General features: G+C 58.1%; 1 protein-coding gene across 3 annotated transcripts in view; it reads right to left on the reverse strand.

The window, feature by feature from the left end:
- The window catches only part of PLXND1 (plexin D1), a 57,537-nt gene extending 46,873 nt beyond the window's left edge, over positions 1-10,664 (reverse strand). For 2 of the 3 annotated variants that reach the window (XM_032344702.1, XM_032343983.1), the window contains exon 1: positions 9,218-10,664. In XM_032344702.1, the coding sequence (XP_032200593.1) occupies positions 9,218-10,537 (1,320 nt within the window). In that variant the 5' untranslated portion in view covers positions 10,538-10,664. Of the gene's footprint in view, positions 1-9,085; positions 9,110-9,217 lie in introns of those variants that run through there. The other variant, XM_032345479.1, reaches the window with a different exon arrangement.
- Between the last annotated feature and the right edge of the window lie 4,251 nt (positions 10,665-14,915).

Below are 14,915 nucleotides of genomic sequence, written 5' to 3' on the forward strand. Positions count from 1 at the left end.
AGCCTCTCTGCCCAGTGCCAGTGCCAACAGCTGCCGGGGGCCTGGCTGCATGGAGCTGGAAAGGCCTGGGGTGGCAAGGTAGGGAAACTGAGGCTTGTCAAGGGGACGGTCACTTCTGGAGGACTCCTTCACTGCAAACACAGATGCTGGACAGGCTTGAGAAGGGCACGGGGGCAAAGGTGACTGCAGAGCCTCATTTAGCTCCTTTCCTGGGCCAGGCCTCCACTTCAAGGCCTCTGCCCACTGCCCCCCCATTATTTACCGATCAGAGCAGAAAGCACTACATGATTAACGCCCCACTGGGGCCTCGCTGGGCCTCATAATGGAGCTTCGAGCTTCCTCCCTCCTCTAGCGTGTGATTTATCGTGTTTCAGGGGAAAGGACGGCGGACGGGGAGGGGCCAGCCCCGCTGGCCCAGCAGATCTCTGATCTGGGTGGCATCAAGTGTCAGTGGGGGAGTGGGGGGTGCAGGGGCCCCTCCAGGCAGCCTGTTGGGTTCGGCACTGGCCCAAACACGGGCTTTGAAAAGAAGAGACTGGCCACACTCCGGGGGTAGCCAGCATCCAAATGCACGTGGCTCGCACCAGGAGACTTTCCAGGCCTGTCCCCACGCGGCACCGGCTGGTTTCCATGGCAATCCCCACACCATTGTCAGTGCTGGAGAGGCCCACGGGAGTCACCTGGTCCAGCCACAGTGGGGGCCCTGGGACAGAGCCTCCTGCTCCTGCCAGCACCTAGCAGGACTGATAAGGGACCAGCAGTTCTGGAGTCCCTTCTAGAATTAGATCAACCATGCCTCACTCTTCCCCCAAACCCTTGCTGGCTCCCCACAGCCCACAGGAGAGCATCTAAATCCTTGGCCCGCACCCCAGACCCCACACACTCTCAGCTTCATCTCTGCCTGCTACCCAAGCCACGTTCTACCACATCTCTGGGCCTTGGGCAGATGGGCCTGGAATGCCTTCCCCAGCCCCATCTGCCCAAGTCCTTCTCCAACATCCCCCTCTTCCAGGAAGCCTTCCTGGACTCCCTCAAAAGAGGCTGGGTGGAATGCCCTGGTTGCAGCATATCTTCCAACATGATCTCCTCCTGGACTGTCTAGGAGCTCCTGGAAGGTAGGGACAGATTCATCCCTTTCTGGGGGCTGCCATGTAATTGTGGGGCTGTGCCCCTTCCTCTACTGCCACATTCTAGCCTCCACCAGGCGCAAGGGCAGGCAGGAGATGCTGGGCTCTGGTGGGTGAAGGCGGAGGCAGCTGCAATCCTAGGGATGAGGCCCCATGCCCAGGACCACGCTGGGCACTAGGGCTCACTGGAAAGCTCTTGCTCCTTGTCACAGCAGCCCCAGCAAGGCCAGAGCGGCCCTGAGAGTCTGTTTCCTCACCTGTAAGATGGATCCATCCACCTCTCCCCACTGTGACCTTGAGGGCCCCTTTGGATCACACCCCTTCCGTCAGTGTTTTGGGAGGAACCAAGGAGTAAAGGGGATGAGCACAGGCTCTGCAGCTAGACACCTGCTCCACATTTTCCCCACTGCGTGACCTGAGGCAAGTCATTTAACCTCTCTGGGCCTCAGTTTCCCCTTTCTGTAGATTAGGATTAACACTCATCTCATTCCATTTCCAGGGGGATTAAAAGATAGACTATCCTGGGGCGCCTGGGTGGCTCAGTGGGTTAAGCCGCTGCCTTCGGCTCGGGTCATGATCTCAGGGTCCTGGGATCGAGCCCCGCATCGGACTCTCTGCTCAGCAGGGAGCCTGCTTCCTCCTTTCTCTCTGCCTGCCTCTCTGCCTACTTGTGATCTCTCTCTGTCAAATAAATAAATAAAATCTTTAAAAAAAAAAAAAAAAAAGATAGACTATCCTGAAAGCGCTCTGCGATATGCCTGACACAAAATCCTGAGAAACAACAGCAGTAATAGCAATCCCACTGGGGCTGGCAGAAGCCATTCCCTGCCAGCGAGCACTCCCTTGCCACCCCACAGCCCAACTCTGATCCTAAAACTGAAGTCCAGAAAGGGGACAGGACCCCACATCGCCCAGGGCTCAAGCCCTCGGGCTCCTATTCCATACACAGCATGTCTGTTCCCCCTCCCGCAACCAGGGCACAGAAGCTGGCCTGTCTCCTGCATGTCCATGAAAACCAGCAGCCATGGGCCAGCAAATCTGAGTCTTGTGGAGTATTTTTGCAGGGGCTGATGCTGACTCCCACAGCCTCTGCTGAACACCAGGCTGCTCCCGTTCTTCCCAATGCTGAACCCACTTTACAGATGGGGAAAAGGAGGACCAGAGAAAGTAAGTGACTTGCTGAGGCCCCAGCTAGGAAGGCACAGCAGCAGGATTTGAATCCAGGGTGTCGGTGCTGGGGTCCAGCACGCATGTACCCTCTGGGCCTGCCTGGGTAGGGCAGGTCCTAACTATGGGTATGGTCAGGACCAGACAGATCCTCCATCCCCTCTCCTAGCAAAACCTGGATGGCACCGTACTGCCCTGGAGGGGAGGCAGCCTCCCAGCCCCAGTACTCAGCCAGCATTGGTCCAGGGATGGGGTCACTGTTGAAAGAGATTTGTCAAGTCATTGTTCAAACTGTCAGCATCCTTCACTTGCATACTTAAAGGGCCAGGAGGCTCACTCCTTCCAGAATCCAGAGGATCACATTTTTAGACATGAACACAACTCGTACTTCCCGGCCTTCCCCACTTCCTCAGAAGGCCTGACCAGCCCCAGCCTCGACAGATCCCCCAGGCGGCCTCCCCCTACTCTGGAACTGAGTCACTGCCCCATCAGCTCCCGGCTGCCATTCAGGGCCTGAGTGGAGGTGCTGTCCCAGAAAAGGGTTTGTACAAAGGGCCTTGCCCAAGTCTCCCTGGGGCAGGGTAAGTGCAGAACTCCCAGCCGAGAGCTCACAGCTAATACTAGCCATCGCCTATCATGGACTCTGGTGCCAACCAGCCAGTCTGCAAATCCCCCTTCTTGCTAACCAGCCGTGTGACCCTGGGCCTCAGTTTCCCCATCTGTAAGCTGGGGATAACAGTACTTCCTGCCTCGTGCTGGGGGCTGTGAGATCAAACACACTGGTGCTCATGAAGGGCCAACACAGTGAACCCACTCAGAACTGGGAGCTCAACAATGTTTACTATCCAGCCCCAGAGAGTTGACGGGGGACCTACCCTCCACACACCCCTCGGGCCCACCAGAAGCTCGGTGCCTGCCCCATCAACAGCAGGGAAAACGTGCCCACTCTCTCCCTGTCAGCTGTTGCCTTCCTGCCTCTGAACTCACTCAGTTGGGGTAGCCCTGGACCCGCCCCCGCCTCACCCCTCTGTCTCGCCCAAGTCACCTTTAGGACCTGGTGTGCCTCCATCTTCTCCAAGGACCTGACCCCCTCTCTGCACACTCCCTGCTCTGCTGGCTCTCTGACACATGCTGAGCACATTTTTTCTCAGATGTAGTTTTTCCCTCCTGTTACTAATACCTCTACCTGTCATTTCCTGGGTACTGCATATGAGATTTTAATCTGCCCACATCCTCGGAGAGAGACGCTGTACCATCTTACAGTGAGGAAGCATGAGGCCCAGAGAAGGTAAAAGATCACCCTGGGTCACACAGCATATGGGGAGAAGAATGGGACTCAACGGCTTGTACCTGGGAGTCGGGACATTCCCAGTGTGGGTTGGGATATTAACTGTCTCCTGGCCCAAGGCCTGTCTGTCTCTCTAGGCCAGAAGGGTATCCTGGCAAACACAGGTGGAACCCCCTGAGTCCCAAGTGTCTGCTTATACCCTTGGCTGCAGGAAGCTCACTCCCAACCCCCAGCCCAACTCCAAATGTAAAGCCCATCTTGGAAGTTCTGTCTCCCTCCACCTCCACCCAGCATTTCAGCCCCTAAATTGGTTCAGAAAACGCCTTCTTGACGATGAGCACCCACCCACAGCATGCCAGTTTAAAACAGCCTGAGGGTTTTTTTTCCACCTTTACTATAAAAAGACACCTTGAAAATGCAGCATTGGCATTTCCTTGTTGGTTTTCTTTTTTACTTAAAAAAAAAATACATATATCATGGTGACTCAAAAGTTAAGAGGAAAGATTCTGGGCAGAGGATTAGACTCAGCCTGCCCTGGGTAGCCTGGCTGGGTAACCCTGTGCCTCAGTTTCCCCCATCGACAGCACACAGCAACTTCCTAACTGGCTTTCACCTCAGACATAAATTAAGGAACGGGATCCAAGCTACATGCAATAGAGGATAATTTTCGCACTTGCTTTCGCTCTCAAAATTGTGCAACGGCCCCAAGTATGCCAAAAATAATCAGGGACAAAGTTGGGGCCCTCCAAAGCCTGGCAGGGTGGACAAGTTTCCCTGCTTCTGACCTTGCACCTTGGCAGCTCCTCCTTTCTCCAGCAGATTCCTGGCTGGAAGGTGGCAGCGGAGGTTAAGGCTTCATTGTCATAAAGGTGGGTGGCCGAGGACAGAGTCCTCCAGGAGAGAAGCTGGGATGTCTGAGATCACTCTGAGCTAGGGGCTGGACCTATGGGGTCAAAAGAGTCCCCAAGCAAGAGTGGAAGCCTGGGCTTCCAGAAGCCCACCCCAGCCACCTCACTTGAGGGTCAGATATCCTTAGAGGACAGGTCCTGTCCCCCACGTCCAGCCCCCCTGAGACCACCTACTGCTAGAGAAGTTAGACCAGAGGGCTCTGTGAGAGAAAGATATTCCAGATGCCTGGAACTCCAACACCCCCAGACCAAATCGATTCTCCCCCACGGAAGCACCCTACCATGTGCTCTACTCCAACAACACCAACTTCCATCCTGATGCTGGACCAGACTGGGCCGCTTCTTGTTCCTCCCTGTCCAACCCCACCTCTGGGGCTATACCCTGGCACCTGAAACTGGTTGGAACACGCTGCTTCCCTCTATGCCTGCAGACCAGGCCCTACACAGCCCCCAGGATCAAGGCTGGACCTGCTGCCTCCACCGCCATGCCCAGCACCCACCACGGGGCCTGGCACACAGTAGGTGCTCAAGAAATATTCACGAATGAGTGAGTGAAATGCTTGACTGGAAGACAGCACCACCCTCCAAACACTCTTTCTGCCTCTCATCTTCCCTCTCACTAGCCACTTAGGGACTTTGTAGAATAATTACACTAAAAATAATCAGAGTTCAGTTGACCTTTGAACAACGTGGGTTTGAAGTGTGTGGGTCCACTTATGTATGGATTTCTTACAGGACAGCACTGTAAATGTATTTTCCCTTTGTTCTGATTTTCTTCATACCATTTCCTTGTCTCTAGCTCACTTTCTTGTAAGGATACGCACAACACACACAACACACACAACACACGTCAATCACTGTTCGCGTGACTAGTAAGGCTCCCAGTCAACAGGAGGCTATTCTGAGTAGTTAGTGATGTTTTGAGGGAGTCAGAAGTTATAGGCACATTTTTGACAGGGGGTTGGCACCCTGGGCCCCTGAGTTGTTGAAGAGTCAACTGTAATTACAAATATGTGTGCCTGGCACTCTACTAAGAACTTTACAGGTGTTAGCTCTTTTTTTTTTTTTTTTAAAGATTTTATTTATTTATTTGACAGAGAGAGAGAGATCACAAGTAGGCAGAGAGGCAGGCAGAGACAGAGAGGGCAGCAGGCTCCCCGCTGAGCAGAGAGCCCGATGCGGGGCTCAATCCCAGGACCCGGAGATCATGACCTGAGCCGAAGGCAGAGGCTTAACCCACTGAGCCACTAAGGTGCCCAGGTGTTGGCTCCTTTAATCCCCACAACTCTCCTGCATGGTTAAGTACCTTCTTATTGCTCCCATTCGACAGAAGAGGAAAGCGAGTTGCTCATTCAGCTCACACAACTCCTCTGGCTAAAACCCTTCATGGCTCCCACATCTCCGGGATAGAGTCCCAATTCTGTGATGCAGACTCCCTATACCTGCAGGCCCTGCCCCCCTCCCCCAGCCACTTTCTCACATACCCCCCCCCATCATCCCCCCACCGCAGGGACCACCTTCCATTGTTCTGGCGCTCTTGGTGTTTCCTTTCTCCAGGCCCTCGCACAGGCTGTTCCCTCTGCTGGGACCCTTTTGTCTTCTCGTGCCAGCTTCATGTGGCTAAACCCTGCTCATTCATCCACCTCCACATTGATAGCCCCTCCCCCAGAAGCTGTCATGTCCCCTTCTGGGGCTCCCTCTGTCCAGGATCTCTTATTACCCAACCCTAGGTGCCTGGCCACATGTCTGTCCTCTGCTCACCTGCACGAGCCACGAGAGCAGAAACTGAGTCACCACTGGTCTCCAGCACACAGCACCAGGCTAGGGCACACAGTAGGGGCTTAGGAAATGTCTACTGAGGCCTCCATCTGTGGCTAGAGGTGGGAAAGTATGGGGTGTTTGCTGCTTTAGGAGCCAAAAGAGGTCAGGGCTGGCTGGGGTAGAGCCCAAAGCCTTGTTAATAAGCCCCCCGGGGTAACAGCAGGAAGAGCAGGCAGCTACCAGGTGCTACTAGGGCCAGGCATCACGTGCTTCTCATTAACGCATTAATTTAGTCCTTGAAGCAATCCTTAGGGATTTGTTTTTAGTGTCCCCACTTAGTGGAGGAGGAAACTTGAGGCTCAAAGAGGTTAAGTCACTTGCAAAGGTCACACTGCTGGAAAGTGACGGAGGAGGATTTGAACCAGGGTACAAGTCCAAGTTCTTGGCCTGTCACTGGGGAGCTAGCAACAGCCTGCAGCAGGAATAACCATCCCCCGCCCCACTCCCACCCACAGCTACTCTAGAGACCCAGACCTTGTGGCCCTGGATGCATATGGGAGACATGGCCTAGCAGCCCTGTCCTGTGCCCACCAACTAGGCATGGGGAAGGGGAGAAGGGTGTGGGGGAGGACATAGGGAGAGTGGCTGAGGAGGGCCAGAAAGCCACCCCACCTTGGGGTGGGGAGAAGGCCTATGGCCACTGTCCCTGGGGCTGTGTCCCCGGAGAGGCCCTGTCCCTCTAAGGAGAAAGAAGCCCCAGCCCCCTTCAGCAGAGTGAGTCACTGCACCAGGCCAGGCTGGGGACCGTGGGAACCAGGCCGGTTCCTGCCAGAGGGGGATGGGGGATACTGCAGTGGCGGCCTGAGGAATCCCATGGATCAACCCACACCAAGGGCCTGGCTGGACACACAGGCCCTGGAAAAGCCGAAGGCAGGCCCAGGGGCTGGCCTGACCTCAGCCTGGGCCAGCACGGTAGGGTCTTCCCTCCGTAGGACAGGGAAGACTGTCCCCACCCACCTCCTCTGGCCCTGAGACCCCCAAACAAAGCCTGTACCTCAAACACACCCCTTTGGAGGATGTGGCTCTGCTGAGGGGAGTGGTAGATGTCCCAATCACCGGACTGGGCAGCCAGCCCTGACCCGGCCAGCCCTTGTGGGTGGCAGTCTGCCCCGCTCACCCACCATGCCCTTTATCTTCAGGGCACCCAGCCAGCTGGTGGTGGGCAGCCTTGGGAGCATGAAAGCGGAGAAGGAATCTGGGTTTTCTCAAAGCCCCAGTGTTGGGCACACCCACGGGAATAATTAATCTCATGAGATTTTCCCGCAGCCTGAAGACCATGGAGAAGGCATGGGGCAGGGCCACGAGGGGCCTCGCCCCAAAGAGGTCTCCCAAGGAAAAGGCTGAGTTCAGCGTCTTGCTTAGGGAGAAACTGAGGCTTCCTAGGTGTTGAAATGGACTCCCCTTCCTCACACCAGGATGCAGAGTGTGAAAAAGACACAGGGTCCCACCTCTTAGGGCCCCCTGAAGAAAGGACCACTTGCTAGTGGGATTTCTTGAGGGGACCTGCACAAAGTTCCCTTCTACACCTGTGTCATGTCCCCTGCAAGGTCAACATACACAGGGATCCTCCAACCTGGCACCCTCATCTCTGTCTGACCCAGCCCAGCTGCCTGGGCCCCATTCCTGCCCAGCCAGTTTGCTGCCGAACCTGATTCCTCCCCATTCCTTCCTGAGCCCCTGGCCCCCTCCTGCCCCCTGCACATCCTAGTGCTGCACATAGTCCTGTTCATCTCCCTGCACTCCCCCCGGCTCCCGCACCTCCCCACACCAGCCACCTGAGAATCCTCCAACACACTTGCGTGCACACACACACATACACACACACACACTGAGTTCCACATCCATGAGGCAGAAAAGGAACAGTGGTACTAAGAACACAGATGAGGCCAGACAGCTAGGATTCAAACCCTGCCTCTGCTGGTTCCTGGCTGTGTGATCTTGAGCAAATTATTGAACCTCTCTGTTCCTCAATTTCTTCATCTATAAAATGGGGAATCAGAGTAGAGCCTACCTCAGAGGGTTGCTGCGAAAACCAAGACAGTTACGCCATTTGGTGCACTTAGTAGGCATTCCACAAAGGTGGCTGGCTAGCCCACAGCCCCTAAGCCTGGTCTGTGCTAAGTGCTCAGTATATATGTGTTGAATGAGTGAATAAAAGCTGGCCTCAGGAACACACCTCTTTGCCAACCAGGGGTCTCCACAGAGTCTCTACTGGTCCCCAAACGCCTGTGTTCCCTGCCACACACATCCCACTGCATACTCAGGCCCACCCTGCTGCCCGTGTCCCTCTGGGATACTTCTACCTGCCCTACACTCCTGCATGACCAGCTCAGTGACACACAAATCTGGTGCATACACCCCCTCACTCCCTCCTTGCTGCCCCTCACACATACCTGCAGGGCCCTGGAGCACACCTGCATGCCTCCCTGCACAGCTGCCACACCCAAGCACACAATTGCCAACTCCCAGGGCAGCCCTGATAGGCTCAGGCTGCCAGCCTGGGACACGCTTTTGGGCGGATATGCACTCGCTTGCTCGGGCACTCTGCACACACGTAGGACCACTACGTGCACACCTGGCCTATATACCGGCCCTCAGCTCTCTCCAGCGCACATGTGTAACCTCGACCCCTCCCACACACCTATGTGCTCACCTGTAACTAAACACTCCCTTGAGTGGCAGCCGGCGCACACCTATACCATATTTGCACCAGTGCCCCCACCATGCCTGACACCTGGGTCCCAGCAAACGCACCTGTGGCCCAGAGTACGTACCTGAATCTCCACACGCACGTCTGGGTCCCACACATTGCCCCCTGTGTCCCGCTCAGCACACAACCCGCCCGGTTACCGGCACGATCTCCCTCCCGTCCCCCCCGGGGCGGGCGTCCCGCTCCCTCGGCATACCTGGATGTTGCGCTTGCGCTCGCAGGCCGGCCCTGTGCCCTGCACCACGCTGTCGAGCACCGCCACCACGTCCGGTGCGGGCTCCACGAAGCAGGCGTTGCGCGCGGCGCGGATGGCGGCTTGCACGTCGGCGAAGCGGAAGGCGCACAGCGCTGCCGGAGTCGCGCGGGCCGCGGGGGATCCCTGCGGCCGCTCGAAGACAGCGAAGAGCAGCTCTCGCGCGGGGAAGACGGACACCAGGCGGCTGTAGAGGTCGCCGCGGCCCGCGCCGCCCGCGCACTGCAAGCCCAGCTGGATGTAGGATTCGGTGAGCTTCTTGGCGTCACCGCCGGCGCCGCGGGGCAAGCAGATGCGCGCCAGCAGGCTCCGCGCCTGGCTCTCCTTGTCGCCCGCGCGCGCCTCGCTGTTGAGCGCCAGGTACGCATAGGACGGGGCGCCCGGCGGCGGGTCGGGCGGGTGCAGGAAGGCGCGCACGAAGCCCAGCTTGTGCTGCTCCTTGGCGCCCTGCTTGATCTTAAGAATGTTGTCGTCGGAGGGGTTGAGGTCGAAGGTGAAGAGCTTGGCCAGGTCGCCGCGTGCATCCAGAGAGCGGATGGCGATCTCGGGCGTGTTCTCGAAGCGGTGGTCCTCCAGGCTGCGGTTGCGCGGGAAGAAGGCGCTGCCGTAGCCGGTGTACGTGGCGCCCACGAGCAGGCGGCTGCCCCCCGTGCCGGCGGCGGGCGGCAGCACCAGCCCCACCGTGGACGCGTTCGGGTGGTTGGCCGCCACGTTGAGCATGCTGGGGAACACCGTGACGGGCTCTGCGGGCGGCGCGGCGGGCGGGAAGCGCACGGCCACGGCGGAGATGTTGCCCCGGCGCCGCAGCTGGCAGAAGCCCTGGTAGATGGACCCGCACACGACCACCAGGCCCTGGCCGGGGTCCAGCTGAAGGATCTTGTTGTAGTTGTCGGTGAGGCGCCGCGGGTGCTCGCACGAGGCCTGAGGCAGCTGCGGGGCGTGACACAGCGGGCTGTCGGCCACCGGGCCCACGGCCGCCTCAGCCTCCAGGCTCAGGTTGGCGCCCGACAGCTGATAGAGGCGGTTGACGGCCGCCAAGTACACCGTCCCCGCCGCGCCGTCCAGGGCGAAGTTGTTGGTGGGCGTGGGCGAGGGGAACCGGCGTTGGATCTCCAGGGCGCCGGCCCGCGCCGCCCCCAGGAGCAGCAGCAGCGGCAGCAGAGGGCACGGTGACGGGGCCCGGAATGGCGAGCGCGGCGGCGGGGGGCTGGCCGCGGCGGCCCGAGCGCTAAGGGGTGCGCCGCCCGCGGCGCGACGAGCCATCCGGGCGTGCGCGGGCTGCGCGGCGCGGCGAGTGCATGGGGCGCGGCGCGGCCGGGAGCCGGGAGCCCGGAGGCGGCAGGAGGCGGGGGGCGGGCCCGGGCCGCGAGGCGCTTCCTGCCCGCGCCAGCGGCCCCCGGCCCAGGCGCCCCGGCCCGGCTCAGCCGCGCCGCGCAACCCGGGGGCGGGGCGGGGGCGGCTCCGCTGCGGACACGCCCTCGCGCCCCGCCCCCGCCGCGCCCCGCCCGACCGCGCCCCGCCTCCCGGGCCCCCCTCCCGCCCCCGGCCCACCTCCCCAAGCGCCCCGGCCCCCTCCCCGCCCGCAGCCCGCCGGCCCCGCCCGGCCCTCCAGTCGCCCGGCCTTCGCTCGGCTGTCGACGGGTCCAGCCGCCCCGCGCCCTCCAGGACTCTCCCGCGCAGCGCCCGCGGCCCGAGGCTCGAGGCTCCCGGCGCTGCCTCCGCCTCCGTCGCTCGTTCCTCTCGCTCGTTCCTCCCTCTTGGCCGCTTGGCCTGTCTGGCTCGGGCTTGTTTCCTTTTTTCTTTCTTTCTCCCGGGTCTCTCTCAGTGTCTCCCTGCCCGTGTCTCTGTCTAACCCCTGACCCCTCACGGCCCCCCAACTCCGTGTGTGTTGTCTTCCCTCGTTTTCTCAGCCTGTGGCTCTTCTTCCCTCTCTCGGACTCCCTCTCGTTCTATCGGTTCTGTTACCACCACCCGTTTCCCCCCTCTCCCTTCTGTTTTTGTGTGCCTGGCGCTCCCCCCCTCTCCATGACTCCCTCCTTCTCCCGCGTCCCTCACTCCGCGTCTCTGTCTGCCCCCAGTCTCTGCCTTCCTGATCCACAGCCCTCGCTAACATACCCCATCTCACACTCAGAGGCTCTCCCCTAACACTCGCTTCCACCAGACGCAGTCCAGCCCTTCCCTGGGCCATTTGGGCACAGGGCACTGCCTCCTCAGACCCCACCATTGGCCCCCCAAAACTCAGCCCCATAAAGGAGGTTTTACAAGTGTCAGGGACAGCGGGACAAAAGCTCAAGGGTCAGACATGTAAATGAGGAAAACAGGGAGAGAGGAACTATTTCAGGCATGTGCCAAGCCAAGGGGCAGGCTGGGCTGGGAGGGTGACCCAGAGTGAGGCTCTGGCCCTGGGGGAAAGGGGCGTGGCTCTGGGAGGCCCACCCTTGCCTCTGTGGAGACCCAGCCCTGTGGGCTGCTGCCCTTCCCCCCACTGCATCTTGCCAGGCACTTCCCCTTACTCAGGACTCTGGAAGGACCTAAAATCTTCCCAGACTTAGTGGAAGATCAGTCATGAGCCAGCTGGCACTCAGGCCTGCTTCTCCTTTCTTTGAGCCTTTCTTCTTTCACCTGGAACAGGTAGGCACTGAGGTCAGAGGCAGGCCGCCATGATTCTGAGGTCACAGAGCCCCTGGGAAAAGCATCCACAGCCTCTGGCCACGGTGGTGCCCGAGCAGTGCCCTGCCAGGCATGATGCCAAGTGCTTTACTTGTAGTGCCTCACTGAGTCCTCACAGACGCCTTCTGAGGCTGGTGCCCTTATCATCCCACCTTACAGATTTGGAACCTGAGGCCCCAGAAGTGAAGGGAATGGCCCAATATGCCCACCTCACCGGGAGCAGAACTACCAGACTTGAAAGCCCGAAGTCTGTTGGCCTTGAGCCTCACCCAGATCACTCCCAGGCCCACACTAGCTCTGGCCGCTCAGAATCAGGGAGCTCCCATCAGAGGTCGCACCTCTGGGATGGTCTGGCCTCAGGATGGTCTTTCTTTCAGGATGCTTTCAGGATGGTCTGGCCTCAGCTCCTTTGTTTCCACCTGGCCATGAAGGAAAGACAGAGGGTTTCTATGTCCCAAAGGGTAGGCGGGAAAGGCCAGGCCTACTGTCCACCACTTGCCCCATTCAGCACTTGTCTTCCTGCTGCCAGCCTCTGGCACCACACTTGCTTTTTTATGACCCCCTTGGTCGCCCCCTCTAGCCACTGCTTTGGCAACCAGGAGTGTTCAACTGTAGGGAATCAGAGGCTCTGTTTCTGGTGTTCTGTCCCCCTTGGCTCAAGGCCATTCGAGGGACAGCTCAATAGGCTGCCCCCCCATCCCTGGATGGGGAGGGCTCCTGCTATGCCACCTGTGGGAGTGGACTGGGGAGCCCCACAGGGGTACTGGGGTGTCAGTGCACTCCCCACTTCTCCTCAGAGCCCCCCCATCAGTCCATCTGTCTGCCTCCCTCCCACTCCCCACTCTTATCTTTCTCTAGCCTTCCCCACCCCATCCCTGTTTTTGTCTGTCTTGTAGCTCCTCCTGGTTACTCTCTCTCTCTTTGTCTCTCTCCCTGTCTCCTCCCCTCCTTCCACTCTGTCTCTTTGTGTGCATATCTCTGTGTCTCTGTGTGTGTGTCTCTCTCTGCCTGTCTCCCTCCCTATCTCCCACCCCTCTCTCCCTCTCTGGCCCCTCCTAGCTTCCTTCCTGTCTCCGTGCTCATCTTACTGCATCCTGCAGCTCCCCCCACTGAGCCTTGAGGAAAATGCTCAGTGTTGTCACAGCTCCTGGTTCCTGGCACTTTGGACAGAATCTACCCGCAGAGCAGAGCACTGGGAGCTCAGGAGCTACCCTGGGCTAGGGGTATGCAGGGCGAGGTTAGATAGACTGCAGAGGGCCCAGGCTGGGTCCACGTGTCCTCTCAGATTGCTTTGTTGACTGGGGCAAGGCACTTGGCCTCTCTGAGCCTCAGTTTCCTTGTCTGTAAAACAAAACAATCATAAGGGCATGCAGGCCCCTGGGAGGTTGTAAGGTGTAAACAACGCAACTATCAGCAAGTGCATTGCCAGGTTCATGGCAGGCACAGGGCAAACCACAGTTCCTTCCCCACCCCACACCCTGCAAAGAGCAGTGGCTCACAGGGCCCCACTTTCGGCCTCGGGTTCCACGGCCGCTGGTGGAGCCACTGTCCACCAAGGGCGAAGTGTGTACCCAGCACTGTGCTGCAAAATCTCATCCCACCCTCACCACCCACAGACAAGGCCAAGGTCATGAAGCCCATTTCACAGATGGAGAAACTGAGTATTAGCAAGGTGAGAACTTGAGCCCAGTTCTGTCTCCGGGTAGTGGGTTTCCTCCCCTTGGCCCGTTAGCTGGGAGTTCCTTCAGATCAGCATGGGTCACATGGCAGACTCCTGGACCCCTCCCTAGCTGGGCAAAAGAGAGGAGGTGCTGATAACTTTTGGCGGAAAGAAGGAAGGAACAAGCAAGCAAAAGAACCCACACCTTCCCTGGCCTTGCTAAGATGCGGGAGGGATGTCCTCCCAGAGAGGATTTTAGAGGAAACTGAGGGGAGATGGAAGGACTCCAGGAGGGTGGTTTAGGTGACACCCAGCGTTAACTAACTCTGAATTAACTAGCCCGGACTAACCAATTCTAGACTGACGACCAGCTAATCCCAAATCACACCAAGACTTGGTTCCTTTCCAGTTTTTGTTCACGACTTGTGATCATATCAAGAAGAAGTTCTCCTTTTGGGGCTAATGTGCCTTTAATGCCTCTCTTACATCTGTCATTGTCCATTTTTAATAGAGAAAAGGTCTTAAGCTGAGTGCCGTGGACAATAGGATTCTAGAATTTACTTAGAGCTCCGTATTTTCTTTAATTTGCAATTATGTTCTGGTTTTGGCAAGTGATACTGGTTTCCAAGTACACTCATGATGTAAAAGCTTGCTTGATAAATGCACATATTGAAATTTTTAAAACGATGTGCGTTGAAGACAAATATGGAGTAGGTTGTAATCCGTGCGGGACGACACACCAGAAAAATGGGCAACATGGATTTCATCCAGTACCTTCTTTAGATGAGGACACGGTGGGGCAGATGGGGCAGGTCCTTGCTCACTGAGCAAGCTGGCCCCCAGACGGCAGGTCTGGGCTCCCACTACTGCCTGGGCGGGGGCTTCCCCATCCTGCCCTGTCCATCCTCAGCGGAGCCATGAGGAGGAGGAAATGTTTTTCTTCTTCAATTGGAAAAAATAACAGTGGGGCCAGGGCTGTGCTGGGAGGGGTGCCTCCTGCCCCTCTGTCCCTTGGGCCTGGCCTAAAAGAATGCTTTCCCTGCAGGAAATGCTCCTGACGCGCACTGACTGCCCCGAATGCTGCTCTGGTGACAGGAAGGTGCTGGAAGCAGAATCCTCTGGGACAGCACAGCACCACCAGCATGGGCCTAGATAGTGCTGGGAGCTATCAGTGCAGCTTCTGAGGGCCTTTACCCATCTTCTTTCCTCCTGAAAGGAAGCAGTAGGTTTTCTCATGCCTGTTTTACAGATGGGGGACACTGAGGGTCAGGAAGGTGCCATCACTCACCTATAGCTACACAACTTACTGGC

Source organism: Mustela erminea, chromosome 1 (assembly GCF_009829155.1).
Source record: "Mustela erminea isolate mMusErm1 chromosome 1, mMusErm1.Pri, whole genome shotgun sequence".
In the NCBI taxonomy this organism is placed as follows: domain Eukaryota; kingdom Metazoa; phylum Chordata; class Mammalia; order Carnivora; family Mustelidae; genus Mustela; species Mustela erminea.